The sequence below is a fragment of the Rhipicephalus microplus genome, chromosome 4 (genome assembly GCF_043290135.1).
Source record: "Rhipicephalus microplus isolate Deutch F79 chromosome 4, USDA_Rmic, whole genome shotgun sequence".
NCBI classification, from domain to species: Eukaryota; Metazoa; Arthropoda; class Arachnida; order Ixodida; family Ixodidae; genus Rhipicephalus; species Rhipicephalus microplus.
Window position 1 is genome coordinate 76,786,252 of NC_134703.1, and position 25,063 is coordinate 76,811,314.

At 48.3% G+C, this 25,063-nt stretch overlaps 1 protein-coding gene across 3 annotated transcripts in view; it reads left to right on the forward strand.

Annotated features, from left to right (window-relative positions):
- Polr2H (DNA-directed RNA polymerases I, II, and III subunit Rpb8) overlaps nt 1–25,063 on the forward strand; it is a 145,408-nt gene that overhangs the window by 75,374 nt on the left and 44,971 nt on the right. For all 3 annotated transcript variants that reach the window (XR_012894923.1, XM_037423185.2, XM_075892976.1), the window contains one exon: nt 450–533. Coding sequence is in view for 2 of the 3 variants with exons in the window: in XM_037423185.2 (XP_037279082.1) it covers nt 450–533 (84 nt within the window). In the remaining variant the exon portion in view is untranslated. The remainder of the gene's footprint in view (nt 1–449; nt 534–25,063) is intronic.

The window sequence follows — 25,063 nt, forward strand, 5'->3', positions numbered from 1 at the left end:
CTCGCGGGAAAGTCTACTCGACGTAGCCCGAGATTAACGTGTAAGGTGCGCTTTTCTGTACTGCTTATCTGTGATGATCGGCAGTCGGCTTTACCGGTAGCCGATTGCCACGGTAGTATAGTACGCGCGAGCTATTTTATTGTGTTGAACAACAACAACAATAACAACAACAGCAATAACAACAACAATAACAATAGCAACAATAATAATAATAACAACAATAATAATAACGACAACAACAACAATAATAACAACAATAACAACAACAACAATAGCAACAACAATAACAACAACAACAATAGTAACAACAATAACAATAAGAACAATAACAATAGCAACAACATTAATAACAACAACAACAACCCGTGGACTATAAATAGTACACTTGTTGTCTACCGTCGTTCTGACGTGACCACCCGTCTTAATGTACTTATTCATCTTTCGCACAGTGAGCCGCCTCCACTGCGAGAGCGAGTCCTTCAAGATGGACCTCATCCTAGACGTGAACACCATGCTGTACCCTGTGGACCTGGGTGAGTGCACGGCCCCATTCTGCGTGTCAGTGTCGTGCTTAGCCGCGGCCTTGTTTTGGGACGACCCCCTCTGTGCCACATTGTTCGAACGCGGCTTTGATGGTCCAAGCTCGGTAATCGTGGTGCCAATGAAACCTTTTTTTTTTCGTCTGCTTCTCTCATTTGTTTGCTCTAGATGAATTCAATAGACAACTAAGCCGTCGTAAGTACATGGAACATTATTTGTTGTTTTAAAGTATTGTATGTTGAGAATGACGTAAATTGAAACAATTTGAGTGGAAAAAATTGAGAAGGTTGCGGGGTCGGGCCTCACCAACTGAAGGAGTGTTCTATTGCCCGCATTATCTCGTCGTTACTACACATCAGCTAAAATCAACAAATGACACTTTTTTGTGGCTTAAAGGCGCACTGAACGGAAATCGCATAAACTGACGACACTTTTAAAACATCGACAGGAAAGATGCCTCTGTTCCAACAAAAGGAGCTAATGCTCGTATTGTTGAACAGTTCGTTGTTATTTTCGATGGATTGTCAGCACGCTGGGGCTTCTCGCAAGCGCGAGTTGTGACGTCACACTCACCGAGGGGCATGTATACGGTGCACGCGTTCTTGTCCTCCTCTTGTTCTTCTTCACCCCTCCTTTCATGCCACACTTTCCCTTCCGCAAAAGCGCTGCTGCCTTTGCCCAGCCGGAAGCATTGTTCGCCGCGGTTGCTGTTCATACCGGTTTTGGGAACCCGAAGTGGGAGTTAACCGAGTCAAGAGGTGTGGGCGTACGCTGGCATTGTTGACTTGCCCGTTTCGGGTGTGTGTGACGTCACCAAACGTCACCTTCTCTACTTCACGGCGAGGCCGCTAGACGCGGCAATTTGTGAGAGAACGCATTAATTTCATTATTTTCCCGCGATTTCTGCCTGGAATGAAGAGTGTGTCTATCGATTTCAGGGCCCAATCTTTCAATTTGGCTGAAAATCATGGCGGCAAAAATTTGTTCAGTATCCCTTTAAGTTGATTGCCATGGTAACCGTGTTTGTAGGCCGTTGTTTGTAATCCGTGTTATAATCCGTTGCCACAATAACCAAGGGTATACAACCTGTAGAATACATTTTAGTTGCTTAGAAACTTTGTTCATGTTTTCTCTATATTAAGGTGGGAGTGGAACAAATTCTGACCTAATTACTTTCAATGATAAACAACAGCTACGAGTTGCGACTCCTAATCGAATACGAATCGAATGGTGCCAGAAGCGAATCGAAGCTAATCACGAATGCTGAATACTTTTCGACGATATTTTCTAGTATAGAACAGCGTATTTTCACAATTATGATAAGATTTTCTTAGCGTCCAGGTATTGAGAATTCTAGTAATAATCGGACAAAGGGAGCATCAGAAAAGAAGTAGTTGACGATAAATCTGACTCCGCTAGGGTCATCCCACGTAACTGCGCTACGTTCTATAGCTCTGATTTAATACCCGTAGAAATGAGACCTGTCGTGTCTTTCGTACCATTTTTGTATTACTTTAGATGTTGTATAAGCTCACCCGAATGGTGTCTTGTTCTACGTGAATACCGAATGGAATGGAGCACTATTTGATTCGGCATAGGAAATTTTCGTATGTTAGCTCTGACAGTGTACCAAACAATTATTCTGAGCCCTTGTAACCTCGTACGGGAGTAGCCAGCAAAGAGATGCCTGATGGCTATCTGCGGCTACATCAGTGTATCGTGAACTGAAACACAAACCAAGACGGCTCGGTACGAACTTTGAATTTTCGTAGTTCAAGCAAAATTAATGCCTGAAAATGAATAATCGGTGGACGTTGTAATCAGCGGACAAGTTGGTCTGCTTCGTCGCAATTTCGACATCTGTTGCTGTGGCACCCTTCACACTCAGAGGGCTATCTCGCTTCACGTTGTTTGGCTCTTCTGAATCGAGCGAACGATTGAATTCATTCATTTGAAGGACTTCGCTTGGCGCCACACGGTATAGTTCGGTATCCACACACGGTATGCTGGTGTATTGTTTGCATATGGGCTTCTAGTCTCGTCCGCATTGCGTACCGCGATCAGTCAAGTTAGATTCAGTGGTTGGTATGTATGTAGAATTCTGCGTGGAACCCGTTCATGTGGCTCGTTTCAGAACGTTTTCTGTCAGCGCGGTTTTGCGAGTGGTTCTTAAGATAGAGAAAGGAAGAGGAAAGTGAGCCCCGTTATTGTCTGCTTCAGTGAGCGACACCGCCACAGAGCTCACAAGGGATGGGGGTGAGGAGGGATAAAAGGGTAGAAGTAAAGGTATAGAAAAGAGGAAGAAGAAGCAACAACAAACTGAGGGGATAGGAGAGACAGGAAAGATGGAAGCACGGTCACTGGAGTCCGAGGACGGGGTGCACTTGCTAGAGATGTTGTCGGCGTCTGTAGATGGCGTAGAGCAGGTCCAGTAAATCAGAGCTGCGCTGTCGTCGAAGACCGTCGGCGACAGGAGGTGACGTAGGGCCAGCCCAGTCGGCCAGAGCCACGATGACGCCGAAGGTCGCGAGCGCGCGGGCGCACAACCGGTCGGCACGAAATCCAGCGAGTGACTCCGCGCGGTTTTCAAGTGGTCTACGATGCTCAAGTCCATGCAATTGCAAAAGTGTTCTTTTTTTTTTAGTTTGTTTCTTGTGTTTAGTTCGAGCACAGCGTATAAACACCTGGAGAGTCATTCGCGTTGTTGTAGTGCTATTATGTGAAGATACAGAGTGTGCTTACCGGTGAAAATACGTGAACTGTGAGCGGAAAGTAGGACGGTTGGTTTAGGGAGAGACAAACGGTGATCTTGGCCGCCAAGTATACCTAGTGTCCTCGGCGTTGCCGAAAAGGTTGCGTGGTGTGGTCGCACGAAGAGGGAGAGGAAGTGCTCGCGGTCCCTCTAACGGCCGATTGTGAAACGATTCCGAAAGAGTCCTTCTTCGTATGGTGCATGGGGGCGCGCGCGCGTAATTGCATGGCAACAACTGTTATTCGTGCGTGCCGGACTCGAGTTGCTTGTGCACAGTCACGCGTGACTCTCGGACGTGTGTTGCCGCCCGTCACAATTCGGCGTTGGCTCTCGAGAGTGTCTATTCTGTATGTGCACGTGCTTCGATTGAGTGGGCGTGCCTACTTGTGACGGCTGTTTCGGGCGTATTCGGTATAGTGATGCTCAAAACCTGCGCTGCAAGCAGCCAGGCCATATTTCACCTGTCTTGTGCCGTTCCGTTTCCGCTTTGACGTTTTGGCTAATAATAAGTGGGCCTTTATGTTACGGCTGCCCCTGTCAGAACTTATCTCACACGTTAATCTATCTATCTATCTATCTATCTATCTATCTATCTATCTATCTATCTATCTATCTATCTATCTATCTATCTATCTATCTATCTATCTATCTATCTATCTATCTATCTATCTATCTGTCTATCTATCTATCTATCTATATCTAATCTAATCTATCTGTTTTCACTTTGTCAATGAAATGCACAAATCTCGGGCTTCATTTACGTATGATGCAATACGGCAAGCTAGTGCAGTTGGTTTCCCTTCCTTTCCAGTTTGGCCACTCCAACGGCGAGCGGCTGCTGACTGCGATATTCCATTGTGTGATCTTGCGCAACTGAAGGAGAGCTTCGCGTAGTGTCGGAACGAGTTCTTTTCGCAGCGTTCGCTGCTAGGAAGAAAGAAAAAAAAAATGAATGTGGTCGCCGCTTTTCTTTACACGGAAATGCCTCGTGGCTTTTCCTTAGAGGGCCGCTGCCGAGGAACTTTTGCTGTTCGCGCAATTTTCTTTTCTTTTCCTCCTTCTTCGGTTCGTTGGGTACGTGCGTGTGACGCCGGGGCGGCGCATACTGTCCGTCTTCCTGCAGAATTCATTTTCGTGTTTAGTTTTTGGCGATGGCTGGGCCTTGACGTCAAATTTCACCGCATAGCACGCTTGCCAGCGTAAGTAGCCAGCCACAGGAGTCTTGTGATCGTGATGCTGTCAGGCATGCCAGGGGTGGGCTTTAAGGAATTTTACGTTTGAAACCTGCTTCAACTGACCTCGAAAATACCTTTGCAAACAGTTCTCTAGTCTCGTCCGCATTGCGTACCGAGTCAACTGGAGCTCCTCGTCTGGGCAGCCAGTTCTCGCGTGTCCTGTATCATGGCGATCGCCGGGTTTCATCTCTGCTGAATATGCCCAAAATTACATCTCGGCCGTGTGGCGTGCTTGGTTCTGAGCGAGGCGTTAGCAGGAATGCGAGAGCACACATACTTACACTCAGCCGCCCGCAGATAAAATTCAGGATATGGGGTTTATACGCAGTAGAAAACGAACTTCGCCGCGGCTTCTTGCGAAGAAATGTAAATATGCTGTTTTTTTTTTGTTTCCACAGAGTTCACGTTAGATTCCGCAATTGTCTTTCGCCATTTAGCTAAGTATTACACTCAACCGCGTGAGTATTCCCACTCGGCAGTCCTCGACAAAGCGCAGGAGCGCGTGGCTGTTGCGCCGCCGCACGTCCGAAATCACCCGATCCCGTCATTGCGTAACCGCGATCCAAGCTCGAGAGTCTTGCCACGTGGAGGCACGGAGAAACCGGAGGGCGGAGGTAAGTGGCGTCCTTGGCTGCTCGGACGAACAATGGTCAGAAATCGGACGAACGCAGGGACCTCTGTCGCCTGTCGTCGATGGTTTCGCGTCGCAGTTTTCGAGAGCGCCGCTGGATGGCGCCACCGCTCGCTTCGCAAGCCGTTGCTAGGCACGGTCGGGGCTTGGCAACAACATCTGGCGGCTCCGCGTGGGCAGCGTGGGTGTTTCGGTCGTAGGGTGCGCGGTATGAATTGACGGCGAGGGCTCTGGAAAGGAACAGAAGCGCGCATTTCGTCGCTGTCGTGGTTTTTCCTTTGGGTAGATACACGAGCGTTTAAGCATGTTTTCGAATAGCTGACAAGGTCATATATATCTGCACCCTGGTGTCTGTAGCATATTGATTTGCGCTGGTTTTCCGCTGGAATATTTATTTATTTACGCCAAGCATATGGCGAAGTAGGAGCTGGCGTTAAAGACGCGCTGGCGTCCTTTGTCAGGTACTGAACTCGACGCTCGCTCGCAGTCACTCGCTCCAACAAATATTGAAGTAAACAAACAGCGCCATCTGCAACAGGCTACTTAACATGTGACGTCGGCACCACCGATGCTTATAGGCCCACCGACTACAACGCGTATGCACTGCGATAGGGTGGTCTGCTGCATTTGGCACACACATAACGATATAGCTCTGCTATTCTCTGTATTTAAGAATGCCGAAACATCTGTCCCATTGTCGCATTCGCACACAGCAATGGTAGCCTCTGTGACGCCACCATGTGGCGTTGAGTTGAACTCTAGCGTATAATGTGACCCAGGAGGGGGCTGCGACTTAAATAGCTGCTGGTGCAAGTGGTCGCTTAAGCGCTCGGTGGATGGACGGACGCACGGACGGTAGGACACACGAACGGACGGATGGACGCTTCGCCCCACTCATAATTCAATCCGTGAATATGCTGTGAAAACCACTTACGCCATCTAGTTATATTATTCCCAACGATATATACACACAACGCCATCTACATACGGAAGAGGTGACGACCCACAGCATAAGAGCCTCGCCCCTAAAATTCTTATTTGAAAATTTCTACACACTTTTCAAAGAAACCGCCGCAAGGTTACACACTTCAGATGGTTCGCTTTTTATTGCGACACGAAACATAAAAGCAGTGAACGAGTTCATCACTTTGTTGAAAGAGCGCAGTCGAGAAGAGCAGCACCCAGGAAATGTCCAGCGTCGTCACCCCGCCCTGGTCTCTCGAAACGTGTTGTTGCAACGAAGTGAACGTCAACCAACGTGCGCACCTTGCCATATCGATTCAGGTATTCTCTCGTTCGTGCGAAGAAATTCTCGATTCGAACGAGGTTGTTCCAGTTGCATTTATTCAGTTTAGTTGTCACCATTCGTGTGCTCCGAGATAGCGCCGTGGGAATCCCCGAGGCCGCTTTCCGTCAGTCGCGTCTTATACACGGTTTGTTCAATGGTGGCAGTGCGATTGCCAGGGAGCCAGAGTTACTGTATACAGCTTCCCATTATATGAAGTAACCATACAGGGAGCATATACGTGCGGCGGCGCTTGCCCATAGGTTGCGTAGCGAGCAGAGCGCGTTTAATGCTACTGTATATGTATGCTACCTTTGGCTAGCATGTACACTAACTCTAAGTGCGTTCTATGGCAGCCGCGGAGTCTTCAACTGGCATGCTGCACTTGAAAGTCTTTCAAAGTGTCGTACCAACCTTGTATGGTTTATGTGAGGCAACGATGCTGTATTTTTTTGTTCTTGCTAATTCATTCTGCTGGCACTGTACGGAGCACCAAGCCACCCAAGTTCGGACTTCTTTCAATCCGCGTATGCCTTGACGTGTGTTTCGGTGTCCCTTTGTCGTCGTTCTGTTTTCGCGCTTGACTATCTATAGCCCAAACCGCCACACTTCTAAGTGTGTTTCGCATTTTCTCTGCCGGGGTCCATTATCGTGTCGTGTTGCAGCAGAGTCCTGCCTACACGAACGGGAAAATAGCTTTATGTTTCACGAGGCGACTATTGTTAAGGCTTCAGTACCGGTGTTTATCCTCGACCACTCGCTACAATGTCTGCGTGGAATCTCTCTCTTTCTCTCTCTTGCATTGCCGTCTATGATACGACTGAGTGTAGCTGTTTCAGCGACCGTTACAGCGTCGCCAAGGGCGAATCAGTGCCCTGGGTCGCTGTTTTCTTCCTCCCATAGATGGACAGTGACGTCTGTGGTAGCGGGTTGCGGGGGCTTTGCATTTCGCGTGCGTCACTTCGCATGCTTCCCTCTATCCGCGCGTTTGCTTTATTCATCGTTGCCGTTGGTCGGTGGCGCGGCGTCGTGTATTATTTGCTGCCTGAGACCAGCCTCGGAAATCATAACGCTTCCTTCCTCATGTTTGTGTGTGTGTGTGTGTGTGTGTGTGTGTGTGTGTGTGTGTGTGTGTGTGTGTGTGTGTGTGTGTGTGTGTGTGTGTGTGTGTAAAAGGAAGGAAGGAAGGGGGAGGGAGGGCGTTACAATGTAACAAATAAAAAATATGCCAGACGGAGATCCCCCCAAAGAGCATCACTTGGTTGGTACAGTGAAGCGCCTACAGTGGCCGTAAAAGTCAACTAAAAAAAGAAAGCAGGTCAGTTCGCTCAAGTAACTATAAAGGTTGGCGCAAAAGCAGAGTAGGACACTACATGTTCTGAGGTCTCCTAGAGTAAATATTGCTACGCACTGTGTTACAGATATGCACGGGGAGTTTGAGTTTCTGCCTCCTTCCCCCTTCGTTCTAATTCGGAGGAGCGCCTATCAATAGAATCATTGTCCTAGTGGGCACCGACAATTATCACATGACGTCTCTGCATTCCCATGTCGCCGCCGATGACGGCGAAATAATTGCGCTCAATCTTTGGCGATAAATGCAGTTTGCAACTTACCCCATGGTGAGAATAATTACGTCATTTCCCGAAAAAAGTGTGTATCGCGGTTATAATGAAGCTTTGTAATTGACGATCTTTTATCGGCGCTGGCAAGGGAGACGGGGGCATTGTAGTCGTTTCGAAATCGGCAGTCGACTGCGGCGAGCGAGGGAATAGAGGCCGCTGCGTGCATACGCCCCTATCGTTGCATGCTTCAAGGATCTGTCGTCGATAATTTCAGATTATTGCCTCCTGATTGCGCCCCCCTCCCGCCCTTTTCTTGTCTCGGTCGCGTGCTGTTCTCCCTGCATGGGTGGTGAACACAGTGCACAGCTTACATTATATATGGTGTATACAGCGGAGACGATCAAGAAAAAACCGACACCGAAACCGTGTCAATGCAGCTCACATGTGTACATGTCCCGCTCTTATCAGCTTCTCGCCGCCGTGTATTTTGAAAACTCGTATTATACGACTCTTCGCATAATGCGAAGATGAATTTGTTATCGAGAGCGCGCTTGCATCGGCTGGAATTGTGCTGAGCTAGGAGGAGCAATGCAACGTGAACGTTTTCAGCGCACTGGGTTTAGCGATATTGCTCACTTCGTTTAATAGAGAATTTCGGTTTGCCCGAAGGCTTCTTGCGTTAACGTAACGGGCTACTGTAGCCACAGACGTGACCGGCCAGATAGGTGGGGCCATCTGGTGGTGGTATAAACGTGTGAAGCGCAGGGTTCTTTATTAGTAAGGCGAGTGTATTTTAGTTCTCTTCTGGTGTGGAGTAGTTCCCAATGTGTTTCCTCGTTAATCTTTTTCTCTTTCTTTTTTTCGTCCTGCACACTCGGCGAAAATGAAGAAATGTATCGACAATCGTGGTTTTCAAAAACGTCACAGGATATCGATACTATCTGTCGGCGACCCAGTGTTCTGCAAAACCCTTTTCCTATACTGGATTACAGTACACACTGAAATTCTGTTTTAGTGTGTTATATCACGGTTCCTTCAGAGTACGGTAAGTATGGCAATACCGCACAGCCTTCGGAACGTTTTCATCTCATCGCGTTACAGTGCGCATCGATCTGTATGCTTGCGCAGGCTGGCATATTACGTTTTCGGATCGTGGTACACTTGCATGGAACGGTAATAAGCTGTTTCAATCAATCAATCAATCAATCAATCAATAAATTTATTCCAGTTTTTTACAGGGAAAAAAACGGAGGATGGCAAGACAAAAACAGTCATTAACGACTGCTTGACGAGCTTCGCCACCCCTACATGTCAGCATACGCAACAACACTGTGCAATTTTAAGAAAAACAATTGTCACTATTTAGAGGAAACAAAAACAGCGCAAATAGTTGCAGGCATTCGAAACATTTGTGCACGAACCAATATGTGCACATCAGAAACAGTCGTTCGCACAAGCATATCACGAAATACAAGGCGAAGTAAAAACTGATACACTGGCTAAAGTCGCAGTTGAAGAGTTTAAAAACATTAAAAGCAAGAAACAAGACGCTTCGGCTTCACTACCGCAACTTTGTTTACAGACAGGCTTCCGGCTTCATACAATGTAAAACACTTTCCTTGGGAAGCAATGGCAGTCAATTTTATACAAAAATGTATTCACACCTTATATTACAAAGCCGTTGCGAAATGCAGTAAATGACATGCGGGTCACAGCTTCATACAATCGCCAAAATGTTTCTGATCGCCAAAATGTTTAGGCCACAAAGCCTTTTGCGTGTGCTGGTTCGGGTCACGCGGAGGCACGTACTTTTGAGTAAGTCTTACAAACACTGCGTATCGTGCTAGTAGTGCCGTGACAGCCATAAAGGGCGAACCACAACGAACAATTATTCAAAGTTTATGCAGACATTTGTCTTTTGTGCAAGTGTCCTTTAATGTTTGTAAATACCGCTGGTAACCATTGTCCGTGAGCCCACATCCACATTACAGGCCTTCGGCAGCCATGTGCGAGTCATCAGCCGCGTTAGGCCTACGGGCTCTCAAATCGATGATCGATTATATATTTTAAAAAAAGTGCAGTTTTTTACCAATCTTTGTTCCATGCGTTATTATAGTTGGGCAAACGTGGTAGCCGATACGATCATTTATTTATCCATATAACGTTGCTCAGAAATCGGGTAAGTTTGGCCTTGGCCGAGAACCTTCGCTTCCATGTACTTGACGCAAAGCCTTTGGAGGAGGTTTCGGAGCCAGCTCACAGCTGAATCAGAAAATAGCGTGCCGGACGCTCAACTCGAATGCTGTTCGAGCCTCGCGCATCCGCAGAGAGTTCCACGCTATTCGCTTGATTCCTCGATGTATTTGTGGTCATCATTTGGAAACGCCCCGACGCTTGAGCTTGAACGGCACGGGGTTCCCGTCTTTAATACCCTCTTTCGTTAGCGGTGTACTCTTATCCCATTGGCTACCCGTATTCTCTTTCCCAAAAAGGTAGCCGACTGGAGATATCTGGTTAACCTCGTTGTCTTTATCTTGCATTTCTATCGCTCTCTCTCTGTGGTTTAGAGCGTTATGTTCGTGCTTGGGGCGTTTCGTACAACTGGGCTTTGTCCTTGTACATATCCAGGAATGCATAGTTTTGACGATCGGTTCGAATCCCGGCTGCGGCGGCTGCATTTCCGATGGAGGCGGAAATGTTGTAGGCCCGTGTACTCAGATTTGGGTGCACGTTAAAGAACCCCAGGTGGTCGAAATTCCCGGAGCCTTCCACTACGGCGTCTCTCATAATCATATGGTGGTTTTGGGACGTTAAACCCCACAAATCAATCAATCATAGTTTTGACGATCATCTTGGATTATTATTGCATGTGATTCGCTATCATGGCGTGCTGTTTGTCCCATTATTTTTTTCCCCATGCAGTGGGAGGCAGCATTGTTGGGGGGCGTGTTTAGGCTTATTGCCGCTCTTGCGAGTGATAAGATAGCTTGCTCGCCGAAACTTTATTCTGCGCGCGAAACTTCCGTGGCTGCGCACTCGCGTCGTCTCGCGTGCCGCCGCGTCGGGCACGCAGTTCGGCCGCGGGGCCCATGGAAAAGACGTGCGACCGGCAGCGGGGCCGATATCTCGACCGTTGGTGTGGGGCGCTGATTAGATTGCATTGTCCGGTCTCGAAGTGTCTTGTGGGTGAAGTCCAAAGAGTAGATAGGAGGGGGAGGGGAGGTAGTTTGCTGGAGAGCGAGGGAGAATGAGAGGTTCTTTCCGTGCAGAGCAGACTAGAGGTGACGTAAGCGGCACGTTGCGGGATCGCTATGTGGCCTCAAGGTTTAGAGATAGAGATGGAGATACAGCTTTATTTAAGGGAAATTGATTTTTCATCCAGAGGCGAGTTTCGGACGGCGTTTGATGGTGACCCTTCCAGCTCTTTTTCACTGCGCGGAGTCTGGTCTTCAGGATGGCGTTGTAGAAACTTTATAGAACTTGGGTCTCTTACAGCGGAGCTGTATTTGGCTATAGGCGAAACCGAAGGTCGTTTGTCCTATATGTGGGCGAAAAATTCCAGCGCGTGTTGTGTCGTGGAAATTGGGCAAATTACTCTACCCTCACTGTCCGCGCAATATAGAGAAGGAAAAATAGGGGCTGCTACATTACAGAGTCGTCGGGATCGACACAGTGATAAAGAGTGCGCGACCACACGTTTCAGCTTCGCTGCTTAGCCAGCTTAGTCTACGTCAGCATCGCTGATTAACTACCTGTACTAAGCGCTCTGGTATGAATCGATCACTTTCAACGGGCGCTGATTGGCTGAGCGGGCACGCAGAACGCCCGTCGCTCGAGCTAGTCATGGCGGATAGGTCAAAAGAAAAAAAACAGAGAAAAAAATAAGACAGAAACGGAAAGATGGAAGGCGTGACACGTACCCAAGTTCATTTGTCGAAGCCGACGCTTCGACAAATGGACTTCTTGCAGTTGCAGCCTTTTGGAAGACAAGTCCACTTCAGAAGACAGATCGGCTCAAGCACACACGCGCCCTGTTTATGAATGTTTTCAGCGTCACACTAGTAAGAAAGTATGTCCCGGCAAGTGTTCGGTCGAGATTATACCTGCCACGGCCATCCCTACCTTTTCCCCCTCCCGGTTAATGCTGGTGTCTACTCGCTCCGCTAAGTTGGGAAATCAAGTTTTGGTCTACTGCATAAACTGAGGTTTCGTGGCGAGCTTGTCGGTAATCCATAGCGCCAAAAAGTAAGGCGAATTCAAGAGGGTACTACTCGAGACACGTAGCACGCCTGCGCAGCGCTGTGTGTGGTGTGCCTTTCGCTTTGTCCCGTCTTGGATTCGCCATACCTTTGGATGCTACTACGTGGGCATTCTTTACTTACTGCAGTATACTTCCAGCACTGTGCCGCTTTATAACAGATATATAAACTGAACAGTAGTTGGTGGGGTGCTTTTTTCGTGCGGAAGGAGTCGCTTCCGTTTTGCGTGCTTTTTGGCTGCGTTGGTTTTCACTTCCGTCCAGCATGGGCGAAGCTACTTTGAACTGTGTGAAGCGTGCGCAATATTTTCATTATATTGGCGCCGTGTGAACGTCGCGATATACTTTCCACTGGCGGTATACTTAACTACGACTTTTTTTTTTTTCGTCCGGACATTTACTGTTTAAAGGGACACTAAACAGAAAGTGACACGTTGACTTGGGTTAGATTGAGAAACTACACTCTGCGAAGTCAAATGTCACAAGTCTCGTTATCGTAAGTTCGTTATTAGCGGAGAAAATCAAGGTTGAAGTGTCACTCTTTTTAAAATTGCGCTCCGAAATCTTCGTGTCTGGTGTGCTAGCTACCGACTTTCAAAATGCATTTTTTTCGTTCTTTCGCGACACTGGCTCGATGAAATTTTCTCATACTTCGTACGCTAGGTATATGGCACCCACAGGTGACAATGTACATTACTTTTACCGACTACGAGCTACGTAGGACCTAGTAGACGCCTTTAAAAAATTGATGACGTCACGGAGTTCTGTGCGGGAATTTCAAGGTGGCGTCTCCAGGCGAGCTTTCTCGCTTTCCAAGCGTGGTATCGTGGTAAGAGCACTGTTTTTGGGATTGTGAAATTGTACTTTACTAGTACGGGGAAAAATAGTCTTGCTGTTTAGTGTCCCTTTGCCACCCACTCTTATATAGCTTCGTTCGTCCTTTGGCGAAAGGAGGGGACGTCTTGAGTGCCAGCAAGCACCGAGTGTCGGGATCGCAAGTGACACAGATCTTTTCTTGTCGCTGTCGACGCACGCTGGCTCGGCAGGCATGGAAGGAAAGCGTTTTTTTTTTTGTTTTCCCGCTTATCTACCGACATTGCATGATTACGGCTGCGCCCCTGTTTCGCGACGCGAGAGACAATGCGCGGTGGCCCGTATACTTCCTTTTTCTCTTGAAATCTGTGACATCGATATTTCACACTCTCCACGCGCCGGACAGAGATTACGTGGTCTCTCTGACCTCATGGGGAACGAATCCGCAGGAGAAATCAGAAGCCGCAGAAGCTGCCCCACTTTATCTCTCGTTTTACCCCTCGCGATGTTCTCTCTCTCTCTCTCTCTCTCTCTCGTTTTATATTGGAAGGAAATGGGTGGCATTTGTTCAGCGCTCTTTCTCGGCCTTGTCTGCCTGCATACATCTTTTGGCGATTATACAATTCCCCGTTGTCAAAGGAGCGCGTGAGTGGGCGGCTACCGAACGTACAGCGTTAATTAAAATTTGTAACCCGCTGCGGTGATCTATAGGAATCGCGCTTCTCGGCTGCTGAGATGCAGGTCGCGGGTTGGAATCACGGCCGTGGCGGCTGCATTGCGGTGTAAGCGAAGCGCTATAGATGTCCGTGGTCTTAATTATGGCGAACGTGGAGGTTGAAATTTCTAGAGCCCCCCACAATGGCGTACTTCGCAAACATATCATATCGTAATCATATGGTTTTGGCACGTAAAACACAACAACAACAACAACAACAACAGCAATAATAATAATAATAATAATAATAATAATAATAATAATAATAATAATAATAATAATAATTTTAGTAACGGAGTGCTGCCGACGTTATTACCCCATATCGAGCGTTTATCATTGATTTATTATTGATATTCCCGTTGTGTGGCGTCTCTTTTTTTAGTTTCCGTTCTCTCACTGTTTTCGTTCTCTCACTGTTTTCGTTTCCCCCCCCCATTTTCTGCACATTTCAAGTTGAGGTAGATCGATAAAAAAAATGAAAATAAATGAAGAATGGACGATGCCTTCGTCCCAGATACAATGTCGGTGCCAAGTACAGGCTCGATTGAATGCGGACGTTGTTCGTTTGCCCGTATAATCTCGTTGCTCTATTGTTTGCGTGGTTCTCACCGACCCGTAAATTCTTTGTCTGTCGAGAGGGAGAGAAACAACCTCTCAGCGGTTGGCGTCAAGTCGAACTGCAGACTGCACAGGTGCCCGTCGTCGTGTTTAATCATCTTCAGCGGCGCCTGCATTGTTGCTCGCCCCAAGAATAAGAAGAAAAGCGTACACACTTTTCCCAATCGAACGTCTTTCTCTTGAGGAGTCCAAGCTCTTTCTCCCCCCCCCCCCTTCTCTATTTCTCTAGTGGTTTCACGACAGACAGCGTCGTTGCCGCCATTCTTTTTTTGCGCCTCCGTTGTTATCGGTATGCCCTATCCCCCCTCTCTCTCTTTGTTCTCTTTTGTACTCGCTCTAGCACAGTGCTCGAGTGGCCCAAATGCTGAGAACAATGGGTGGATGACAGCAGCGAGGTCGCCGCCGCGTAAGGGGGGTGTGGGGAGAGATTCGTTCCGCTCCATTCCGTGGTTGAAGTGCAGATCGACCCTTTAGGATGGCGACGATACCGATAACAAACGGCCTTGACTCTCTCGGAGATTCCTTTTCGATGTGCGATCTTACGTGCTTCCACGTTTTCTGCTGCTGCTGCTCCACCAACCTCCCCACTGCCAGCGCCAAGCCGCTGAAGGAACGGCCGCCTTTTGCTCCCTGTCGATGACCCTCGATTAGTAACGTCTTGCGATCCTTTTGAATGGTGTTCGATAGAGGAAACCAGCGAAATCAAAACGAATACAGCTATGAAACGCAACCAAAGAGGACATGGAATGGTCGTGACTTTGGTCAACAAGGGCTGCTACATTGAACATAGCAAGTGCAGAGAGCGTATCGTTTGTTTTTTTTTATATCCTGCTCGGACATTACTAACGTGACTAGCGGCGCGATGTCTATATGTATTGCTTGTGCAAAATTCTAATAGTCTCATAGAATTGTGCAGCTGCGTGCAATTGCGAATAAGAACACGAAAGTGTTGAGGGAAAAAAAGATTGTTCTGCACATAGGGGAAGAAACTTTTTTTTTTGTTTCGCCGAAGATGATGCGTTGTGAATGAAAAAGAAATATAAATATGTAATACCCGTTTGTGCTCTAAATGGCAAAGGCTTGACATAGTTCGGGGCGAGAGAAAGCGTCGATGCCAGAGTGTGAGAGGGACGGTGATGTCTAGGGAATCGGTTTAGCCGCTGCCATCGTTGTTGGCTGGTCGAAGCTCCGCGCGTTATGCCTCGGCAGTGCGGTACGAGGCTTATTCATTCCCTTAATTCTTAGCGAAAGAAAAAAACGCACGCATGCACCCGGAACACCGAAGACATTGTCGACGCTGGCGTCGATTATAGGGCCGGGGACGGCAGCGGCGGCATGTCGGCGCATTGGGATCACGTCGCACCCCGATCATCGGTCTCCCCGGGCGACCGCGTCCGTGCGAGTCCGTGTCCAGGGGTCCGACGCTGCTTGTATGCGTATGTGTACGGGTTCCCGTCGCAACGGCACGTCCGCCTCTTGCATGACAGTGCGTATATAGCGTGTGGCGGAACTGTGGCGTCGCCATGGGCGCTTCTCCTTCGGCTCGAGATCACCGGTGTCGACCGCGCACAGTGTGCCGCAGTGCTAAGCGCCATCTCTTTCCACTTCCCTCTCCACTCGCGTGGTTTTTCTCTTTTTTTCCTCTCTCTGTTTTCCTCGTTTTATGGGCTTGTCTCTCGCTCACACACTTTTTTTTGTTTCCCGCTTTATCCATAACCGTGTGCTGTTAAAAATGCTGCTCGCGTCTTAGTGACCCCCCCCCCCCTCCCGTATATAGCAACCATTCGACATATATCTCGTACGTGTCGCGTCTGGGTAGGTGCCCTTTGCTGCTTCCACGTCGGTGAGCAGTATCACCTGTACTCAATCGTCGTCTTCCGTCGTTGTGCGGAACGGTGTCTCGGAAGCGGATTGTTCTTTCTTATTGGTTCTGCTCTGGATTGGTTTGCAAGCCTGTGCCACGCATTGCGTACATGTATATCTACGCCGTGCAAGTCTCGCTTTTGATTGATATGTGGGGTTTAACGTCCCAAAACCACACTATGATTATGAGAGACGCCGTAGTGGAGGGCTCCGGAAATTTAGACCACCTGGGGTTCTTTAACGTGCACCCAAATCTGAGCACACGGGCCTACAACATTTCCGCCTCCATCGGAAATGCAGCCGCCGCAGCCGGGATTCGAACCCGCGCCCTGCGGGTCAGCAGCCGAGTACCTTAGCCACTAGACCACCGCGGCGGGGCAAAAGTCTCGCTTTTGAACTGTTACGTACTGGATTTAATTTTCCTTGAGATATTTTAGCGCATATGCGAGACCACTTTGGTATGGTAAAGCATGGCTGCGGGATTGATAATTATGGAAATGACGTTTCTATACTTCGAAAAGCCGACCACTGTCTTTTTCCTTTTCCTGTCCGTATAGCGAAAGCGAAAGGAAATTTGATTTTTCCGCTCCCCCCCTCCCCTCCACATCTTTCCGTCTCGGGTAACTGGTGTTTTCGTAAGATGGAACTACTAAAGGCAACTGCAACCAATTACGCGATGTACGTAACTCTAACCTAGAGATTGATACATAACCGTGGCGTCGCATATATACGGGTAAATAAATTCATGTTTCTGTAGTACAGTCAAACCCTGCACAACCACACTTCTGCGGCACGCTATTGGCCGCGTTCTAACTTAGCTATAGCGCGCTCGCGGTAACCCCATGTTTGGAAAAGCGCCGCCGGTCGGGTGCCTTAGTAACGCCGTGCGCTGTGCAAGAACTCGATTAACCAAATGGCCTAACGGCGTGGCCCGAACAGCGACGCACGTTCCGAGTGAGCGTGGTACACTCACTATACGATTCCCGTTTTCGTGTTGGGAAAATCAGTTTGTTTTGCCGTTGCGATGGGCGGAGCGAAGATTAGGCGAGAAGAAACCGTCCGATATTGTAGGGAACGTTCATGGCTCGGCGCCATTTTTTTTTTTGTCTTCATAGCCAGACACGCGTCGTGTGTACGGTTGTGGGCGAGTGAAGCAGGCACAGGGAACTACGAAGTAGAACGGGTTTCACTAGCGGTACAACTGGTCATCGCTATCTCGCACCGTTATTGATATGGTTGCCAGAGGTTGTTCAGACCTTACAGTGAGTGTGAAAGCCGAAATCAGACCGTGGTTTCCAGCGTGGACGACCAACATGCTCAGCGTAGATACTATTTTCGAAGAAATCGTGCTGACGTTACACGTGCTGGCAGAAACAAAAGTGAAAGAGCGCACTTCAACCAAGTCTAACCTGTTCGTATTTCAATTTTCCCTGACTGTGCTTTGGTTCGGCGTGGGTATAGAGGTTTTGCACAGACCTGCGATGCCTCTTCGCCATCTGCTGTCCCCCCCCCCCCCCCCAATCAGAAGAAAAAAAAAACGGGCATATATATGTGAATCTTTCTCATTTTGTTTTATGGTGTATATTTTGTTTTGATTTTGTACATTTATTTAATGTTCTGCTGCAAGCGTGTTTAATTTATACTTTGGATTTTTGCTTATGTTATTGCCTCAAACACTGTTTTACCACTATTTGCCCCTGACAGAAGGTCCTGACACAGTGTCCGACTTTGGGACCTCCTTTTGTATACTAAACACATGTAACGTTCTTGTATTCGCATCAATAAAAAATCCGAAATCTAAATGAAGTGAAATCGGTGTATGCGAGCTCATTTAGCGGTTCGTGAAAGGTGGCTTCTCCTCAGCATGAAGATTTTTGGGGAGAAGCTGTCTTCGGTAGTTTCTTCTTATTCTACTTAAACTGCCGGGATAGGACGGGGAGATTTTACATTTACAGGAAGTATGATTGTATCATTATGTACGTGTGCGGAGTCTACAACTGTACGCGTCACTTCAAATATGTGTGCTACTTAAATCATGAGACAGAGGGCGCATCGAACAGCGTCGATTCGGGTACCCTATCGTTGACCGTTCAAACTTAACCGGCTGCACGTTAAGCTTGTGTCCAGATGCAGCGGTGGTTACGACGATTTCATGCGTGGTAAGGTTACGAACTCACTAATAAACGTGATCTGTTTCTGCTGGCGTTTTTATTTTGTGTACATCAATGCTGCTTACAGCGATGTTAAATACGCGTGATCACCGTGTCGATTTTATTAGCGGAAGCAATAGAAGCAACGCCGGTGAAGTGTTTTTGGAATGACCACGCACGTAAGCTTATGCGAGCTCGGCAGTGTTTCGGCCTTCAACATGAGTGGACATGAAAGGTCACCCAGCATGCTATCAGGCCATATCATGCATGTCCGGCATGTTATGACCTTGCCCTCTGGAAGGATTCCATTGAGTGGGCATGTACTGTGATTGCGCATGTCCTATTGTTATCTTGCTTGTATCTGCCGTCTTTTAGCTTAAGGCTGGACGGCGTCATTTGTGTCTGCATGATAAAGACGTGTCGGAAGTTATATTGAAAAGATAACAGCTAATATGATCTTCATTGTATGTTCTATATACGGCAAGCCACTTTAAGTGCACTTCTATAGTTACGTTTCACTTTCTGTCCGTATAAAACAACGCTTAAATATTCGCGTCATACGGTAAAGTGAGCGCATGTATACGTGCCTGCTTGCGTGCGTGTTAAAATTCAAAACAATGAAATTACATTTTGTGGACACTTATTGGTACGTTAGTGTAGCTTTTATATAGGACGTAAACCCTGAAACATTGTTCCCGATTTCTGAAGTCGTCGGTGTAGTGGTTTTTACGGGAGGATCACCTGAGTTATAACTTCTAATGATTTTTTTTTTTTGAGATTCATGTTCCGATGGTACTGGACAGATTACGCGCCATATCGTTATCCGGGGAACTGTAGATGTAACATCTGGTCGTCAAGGTTTTGTCGTAGGAAATGAAACGACAGCGCTTCGGGAATCGTCTCTATAAAGAAGAGCGAGGCAAAAAACAAAACGATGCTATTTTCGACGCAAATGTAGCTGATAAAGCTGCAAGCGACACATTCCTTCTGCGGTATTTTTTTGTCCTAGAGAACAATTTTCCCGTGTCGTTCGCCTCATGACAATTTGAGAACATGTCAATCATGTGCCATTATCTGGGAAAAAGAACCCCCCCCCCCTTTCCTCTTTCATCCTTCTTTTTTTTTTTCCTGCTCGGTATGGAGTGCCACACGAGCGAGGCATGAGTGTTCTTCCCCTTTTTGTCCTTGTCGGTCGGTGAACTCGTATTCTGTAAAACTACGGTTCCTGCGCGTGTACAGGTATAGCCGCGAAACATTTTTTTTTCCACTATTGGCTTGAAAGAACACCTGGTTTTGTTTCGACGTCGTCATGGCCGCTTATGTTCTGAGCGTTTCTTGTTTTCCACAGCATATCTCACGGTCATCGTACGGTGCCCCTGAGTTACGTCATATACTGATCATCTACATACTCTGCGATGATTTCGTCGCCAGGAACATTCTTTGTGCTTTATTAGAGCTCACTGTATATGCTCCTCGCCAGAGCGAATATACTGAGGTAGCTGTGTGGAGCACGCAATGTACAGGCACACCGATGTAATAGTTTGTTCTAGAGTCAACTGAGTTTGAGAGGCAAAGTGTGCAATGTCTGCGTATGTGCAATGTACAGTATACGCATGCACCGTACCCCTAACTTTATGACTTGTGTATAACTGTAGTGGACATGAGCCGCAGACACGTGTACTATGCCTTGCCTATCTATGTTTGTTAATGTGAACAATGTCGACATATACGTAATGTGTTGTGCCAATTTTACTCTCCTTTGGGCACCTGATTGCTTTTCACTTTATGACGGCGACCGCGCTGAATTTGGAAAGTAAACTTTATCGCATCAATGGTATACTGTTATTCCTTGTTTCGTGCACCAGCGGGGTGTGTGTGTGTGTGTGTGTGTGTGTGTGTGTGTGTGTGTGTGTGTGTGTGTGTGTGTGTGTGTGTGTGTGTGTGTGTGTGTGTGTGTGTTTTGCAGCGAAAGCTGTATATGGCTAGGAGAAACGAAAAAAAAAAACCGTTCGGACCGTTGTCACAAGTGGTCTCCATTCGCTGTGCGATAAGTTACGTCATTCTCAGCGTCGTACCCAAGTGCGCTCGCCATTGGCTGCGCTGTGAGTGACGTCGTCCATCTAGCCGCTGCCGTGGCGCCGGGGACGCGTGCATCAGTTTCAACCGAGTCCTTCCACGTGGGTAAGCCACGGACAACTCTAGTAAAGAACGCCAACAGCGGAAACGTGGGAGAGCTCGTGGTCGCCGGACCGATGCTGCAGTCCAGGCACAAGAACAGGCCCGGGAGGTCGAGTGCCGGCGGCTACTGTGTACCGATGATGCGGCAGCCTTCTAAGTAGCGCTAAATCAGGCCTCGGAAAGTCTCACGTTTCATCCTGCTGGTTTGTTCTGAATAAATATTTTGATTGATATGTGGGGTTTAACGTCCCAAAACCACCATATGATTGTGAGAGACGCCGTAGTGGAGGGCTCCGGAAATTTTGACCACCTGGGGTTCTTTAACGTGCACCCAAATCTGAGCACACGGGCCTACGACATTTCCGCCTCCATCGGAAATGCAGCCGCCACAGCCGGGATTTGATCCCGCGACCTGCGGGTCAGCAGCCGAGTACCTTAGCCACTAGACCACCGCGGCGGGGCATTTCCGCCTCCATCGGAAATGCAGCCGCCGCAGCCGGGATTCGAGCCCGCGACCTGCGGGCCAGCAGCCGAGTACCTTAGCCACTAGACCACCACGGCGGGGCCTGAATAAGTATTGTTCTGCGTACTCACTCGTGAATTGTTTTCACTGGTGCCAGTTGCCAATGTGTGACTCTGTGATATGATATTTGTCCAAAGGCAATTGTGAAATGCTTCTGTCGAGCGTCGGGTCGAACCCACTGCTAAACACTGGGGCCGCATGTTTCAGCTTTCGCTGGCCAACGATTTGTACGGAGCGCATGGGCGGTGACTTTTTCGCCCACAAAGCCATGGGAGGATTCAAAATAAAGCGTGCATGTATTAGGTGAATCTATACGACACCTAACACCCACCAACCGAGCATATAACCCACCCACCAAGCTTATCGTAAACATGCGCGGCGCATCTAAATGACGTCGACCAATGCGCCATCTTGTTTTACGAATCCGCATAGTGAAATCATCTTCGCTCTATATATCTCGATCGCATCTGCCGTAGCGCAGTTTAACATGCTGACCGCACTACAAAATGGCGCACTTTGTTGTCACGTGAATTCCTGTTATCAACTTGCGTGGACTGTGCCAACTTCGCTTGGTGTTTTTTTTTTCGCGAAGGCTAAGCAGCGTGATTAAGCGCAATGCATCCTGCAGTTCCTGCCGCATGAAGGCCGCTGGATACGCTCTGTATATGCGTGGTCGGAATGCAAACTAAAGATAGTGGAGGGCAGAACAGGGCGTCTGTCGCGATGTCCCCGATCGCTGTGGGCGATAAGCGCTCGCGCCATGATCGTCATTGTTCGTGCTAACAAGCTTTATCTACGAGTAATTGAGCCAATCGCCGGCATGGCTCGCGTATATGCCCGCTTACATGGAGCAGGGCTCGACTCGAAAACTCGCATAAATAACGCAGTAATGGCCGTTAGATGCCCCTTCGTCGCTGTGTTTCACCGCGAGTTCGCTATGCTTTGCATGGCCGTTTGTTTCCACTCTCAGGCCGAGAAGTGGTGGTCGCTCGCTGGTCGGTTGTATAGCGTCCGCGCGCAAGAACTCGGACTTGTTGAGCAGGCACTCGTTCTGCGCTTTGTGCGTTGACTGTCTTATAGATTGAGGAGACGTTGGAGACCGCTGTATAGGCCGCCGAGCGCCATTCATCGCGCACGCACGCACATTTGGTTGGTCAGCATTAATGAAAGGAACGAAAGGTTAGGTTTTCGTATGTTGTCTGTTAAGGGTACTTAAAGAAGTCTAGCGTGCAGCCAATCAACAGGCGCTTGGTTGATCAACTGTATTTCGACATTCTACCAAGTTGTACATTAGCTGCGTACGGACAGATTTTTTTTTATTCTCCTTTGCTATGTTGAACCGTTTTGTGAGCGACAGTGTATAACTTATTCCACGGAGTCTTATTATTATAAAGTTTCATTGAGTCTTACTAGAAGTACTGACCTGCATGACAACCTTGTGCTGGTGAGACGTACGTCTTTTTTTATTTATATGATACTTAAGGAGATGTTGGCGCACAAGTAAGGCGCCGTTCATTGCTCGTATTTGCATCACACATTTGGCAGCGCCTCTTCGGTCATCTGTGATTCCGGAGTACGGTGGCCGTAAAGTGGGAACCACATGTAACCAACAATCTCGTTTCCTCTGTATTGTTGTTCACAGTCGCGTGTACGCAATGTCTGTCGCAAATACGAGACCTTTTCCTCTCATGCCAGGGAGGTTAGAAGTGAAGCACTTCCGCAAAGCCTCGGGAAAAATGCCCTTATTACGGCTTCGAACGCTGGAAACTCAGTCTCATATTGTCTCGTTTGAACGGTTGGCCTCCTTTGTGAGTGGGACGTTGGTGTCAGCGACGGTCAGATAACGTTTACTGTGAGAAATATGAGTTCGTTTAAACAATCAGCCACTGCGGCTGTGTATACTGGGTATGTCGCTGCTTGCCGGTCGCCTGTCTGCCGCAGGCCATGTACACACATCGTTGCTGTACTTAGTTTTTTTTTTTTCATTCGCCCGCTCTCTCGTTTCTTCTCCCCCCTCCCAACGCGTCACTGTCACGTGCTACAGACAAAATGCCACGCCGCGGTTCTCTTGGTCTAAGCTCTCTATTTCTCGAAATCGGCATTCACCGTGACATTGACGGTGATTCCCTACTTGTCCACACTAGGCGTAATCAACTTGCGACCGACATCAGCCAGGTTCTTTTCCTCGTTTTTTTTTTTTGACCCTGCCTCATAAGCGAGCGCTGTGCTTGACTTCGCATATCCGGCCGGCACGGAGCACTTCATTTGGCGCCACATGTCGCGCCTTTGTCTCTCACCGAGGGGCCCCGCATGTGCGGCGGCCCAGCCATTGTCTTCCAGGCTATGCACCTAGATAACGAGGCAGGCAGGCCGGCCTGGGCACCGTGAATTCAACGCCGTCTGGAGAGCCCCGTTCGAGTGGTGGGGCAGTGAAAAGAGAGTTCGCTTTGCACTGCTGTTTCAGCTGTAACGAATGCAATCGACGTCTACTTCCATGTGCATTCCCTCCCCCGCTTCTTCCTTCTTCGCGTGGATGTCCTTCCTCGCAGTTACTTGCACACCAGGGGCCACGGTCGCCCAGCTTACAGCGGGGTCGCGTATTCAGATCTCGATGACCGAGTTCTCTTCACGTTACGGCGCCAACTAGTAGCTTTAGCGCTACGGCGCGTCTATGCGTTGTGTTGTATCCCGACGCAAAATTTAAGTGGTGTTGCCAGCTTGCCCCGAGAGAGTCCGCGTTCACGGCCAAGAAAATGCCATGAGGGCCGAGTTTTAAAGCTCAAGGCTCGACCACACGTATGCGTCGCAGCGTGTCAGCGCGAGCTTTCTTCACGCGCCATCGTGCCCCCACCCTGTAGAGATGCGAAACTGCGTGCCCTCGCTCTTTATAGGGAGAGGGTGGGCGTCGCGTCATAAAAAAAAAAAAAGACCTCGCATTGACACACTACGATTCGTTCGTGTGGTCAGGCCTTAAGCAACCAGTAACGAGGATTCTGTATAGAAAAAAAAAAAATGTATTTAGTCGCGATGGGTGTATTGAGTTTAGTGGAGCACGGCTGAACAACGCATTTAGGGGGCATCAGAACACAACGAGAAAGAAAGAAAGGAAGGGCGTATGCTTATTGGTTCCCGCAATATCCCGTCAGGTAGAGGAGGCCGCTAAAAGTACCGTGCGCTGTGCTAACTTTGAATGAGGCGAGCATCTCGTGGGGGAGCAGCTCTGAATTGCGCGGCACGCAAGACGATCGTGTTTGTGAGGCTGTATAAATGACGGCCCGGACAATCGGGAGAGGGTTACTGGAAATGTCTCTAACGATGAGCGCGTTTTCCGGCAAAAATCGAACAACAGAATTGCGAGTCATTGATGTTGGTCGCTCGAGAGATTGGCAATATGTTTGGAATGCTGTGGTGGAAATCATTCCTGGCCTAGTGCGTGTTAGTCGAGAGCAGTGGCCCAGCTATAGCGGACCGCCGTCGAGAAATTAGCCTGCCAAAAGGATCGAGTGAAGTTAGGAGCGGAGCGGTGAGAGAGGGGGGGGGGGGTATACTTTAAACACTATACGTCACCTAACGTTGTCATTTAAAAGGATGCCTTTGGTTTAAAAGGATGCCTTTCACTGAAGGGGGTTTCGCGTCGGAATTCGAGAAAGGCATCGACACTGATCTCCTGAATGACCGAAATGAGGACGCTGATTCTGAAATAGTCTTTTTCTTTCACGGTCAAGTTTTAACCCACGGTGACCGCTTAGGGTGTCTCACTAAACAAGTGCTTGAGGCGAATCACTGGGTAGCTTACTATCATACTGCCAATAATAATGTAAAAAGAGGCTAGTGATGTTCAGGTCGTGGGCTGCATGTAACCCGCGAACTGCGTGTTAGAGACCCCTGGCCTGGTGTGTTAGCCTTTTAGTTTGTTGCGCTTCTCCCCGCAGTCTTCGCT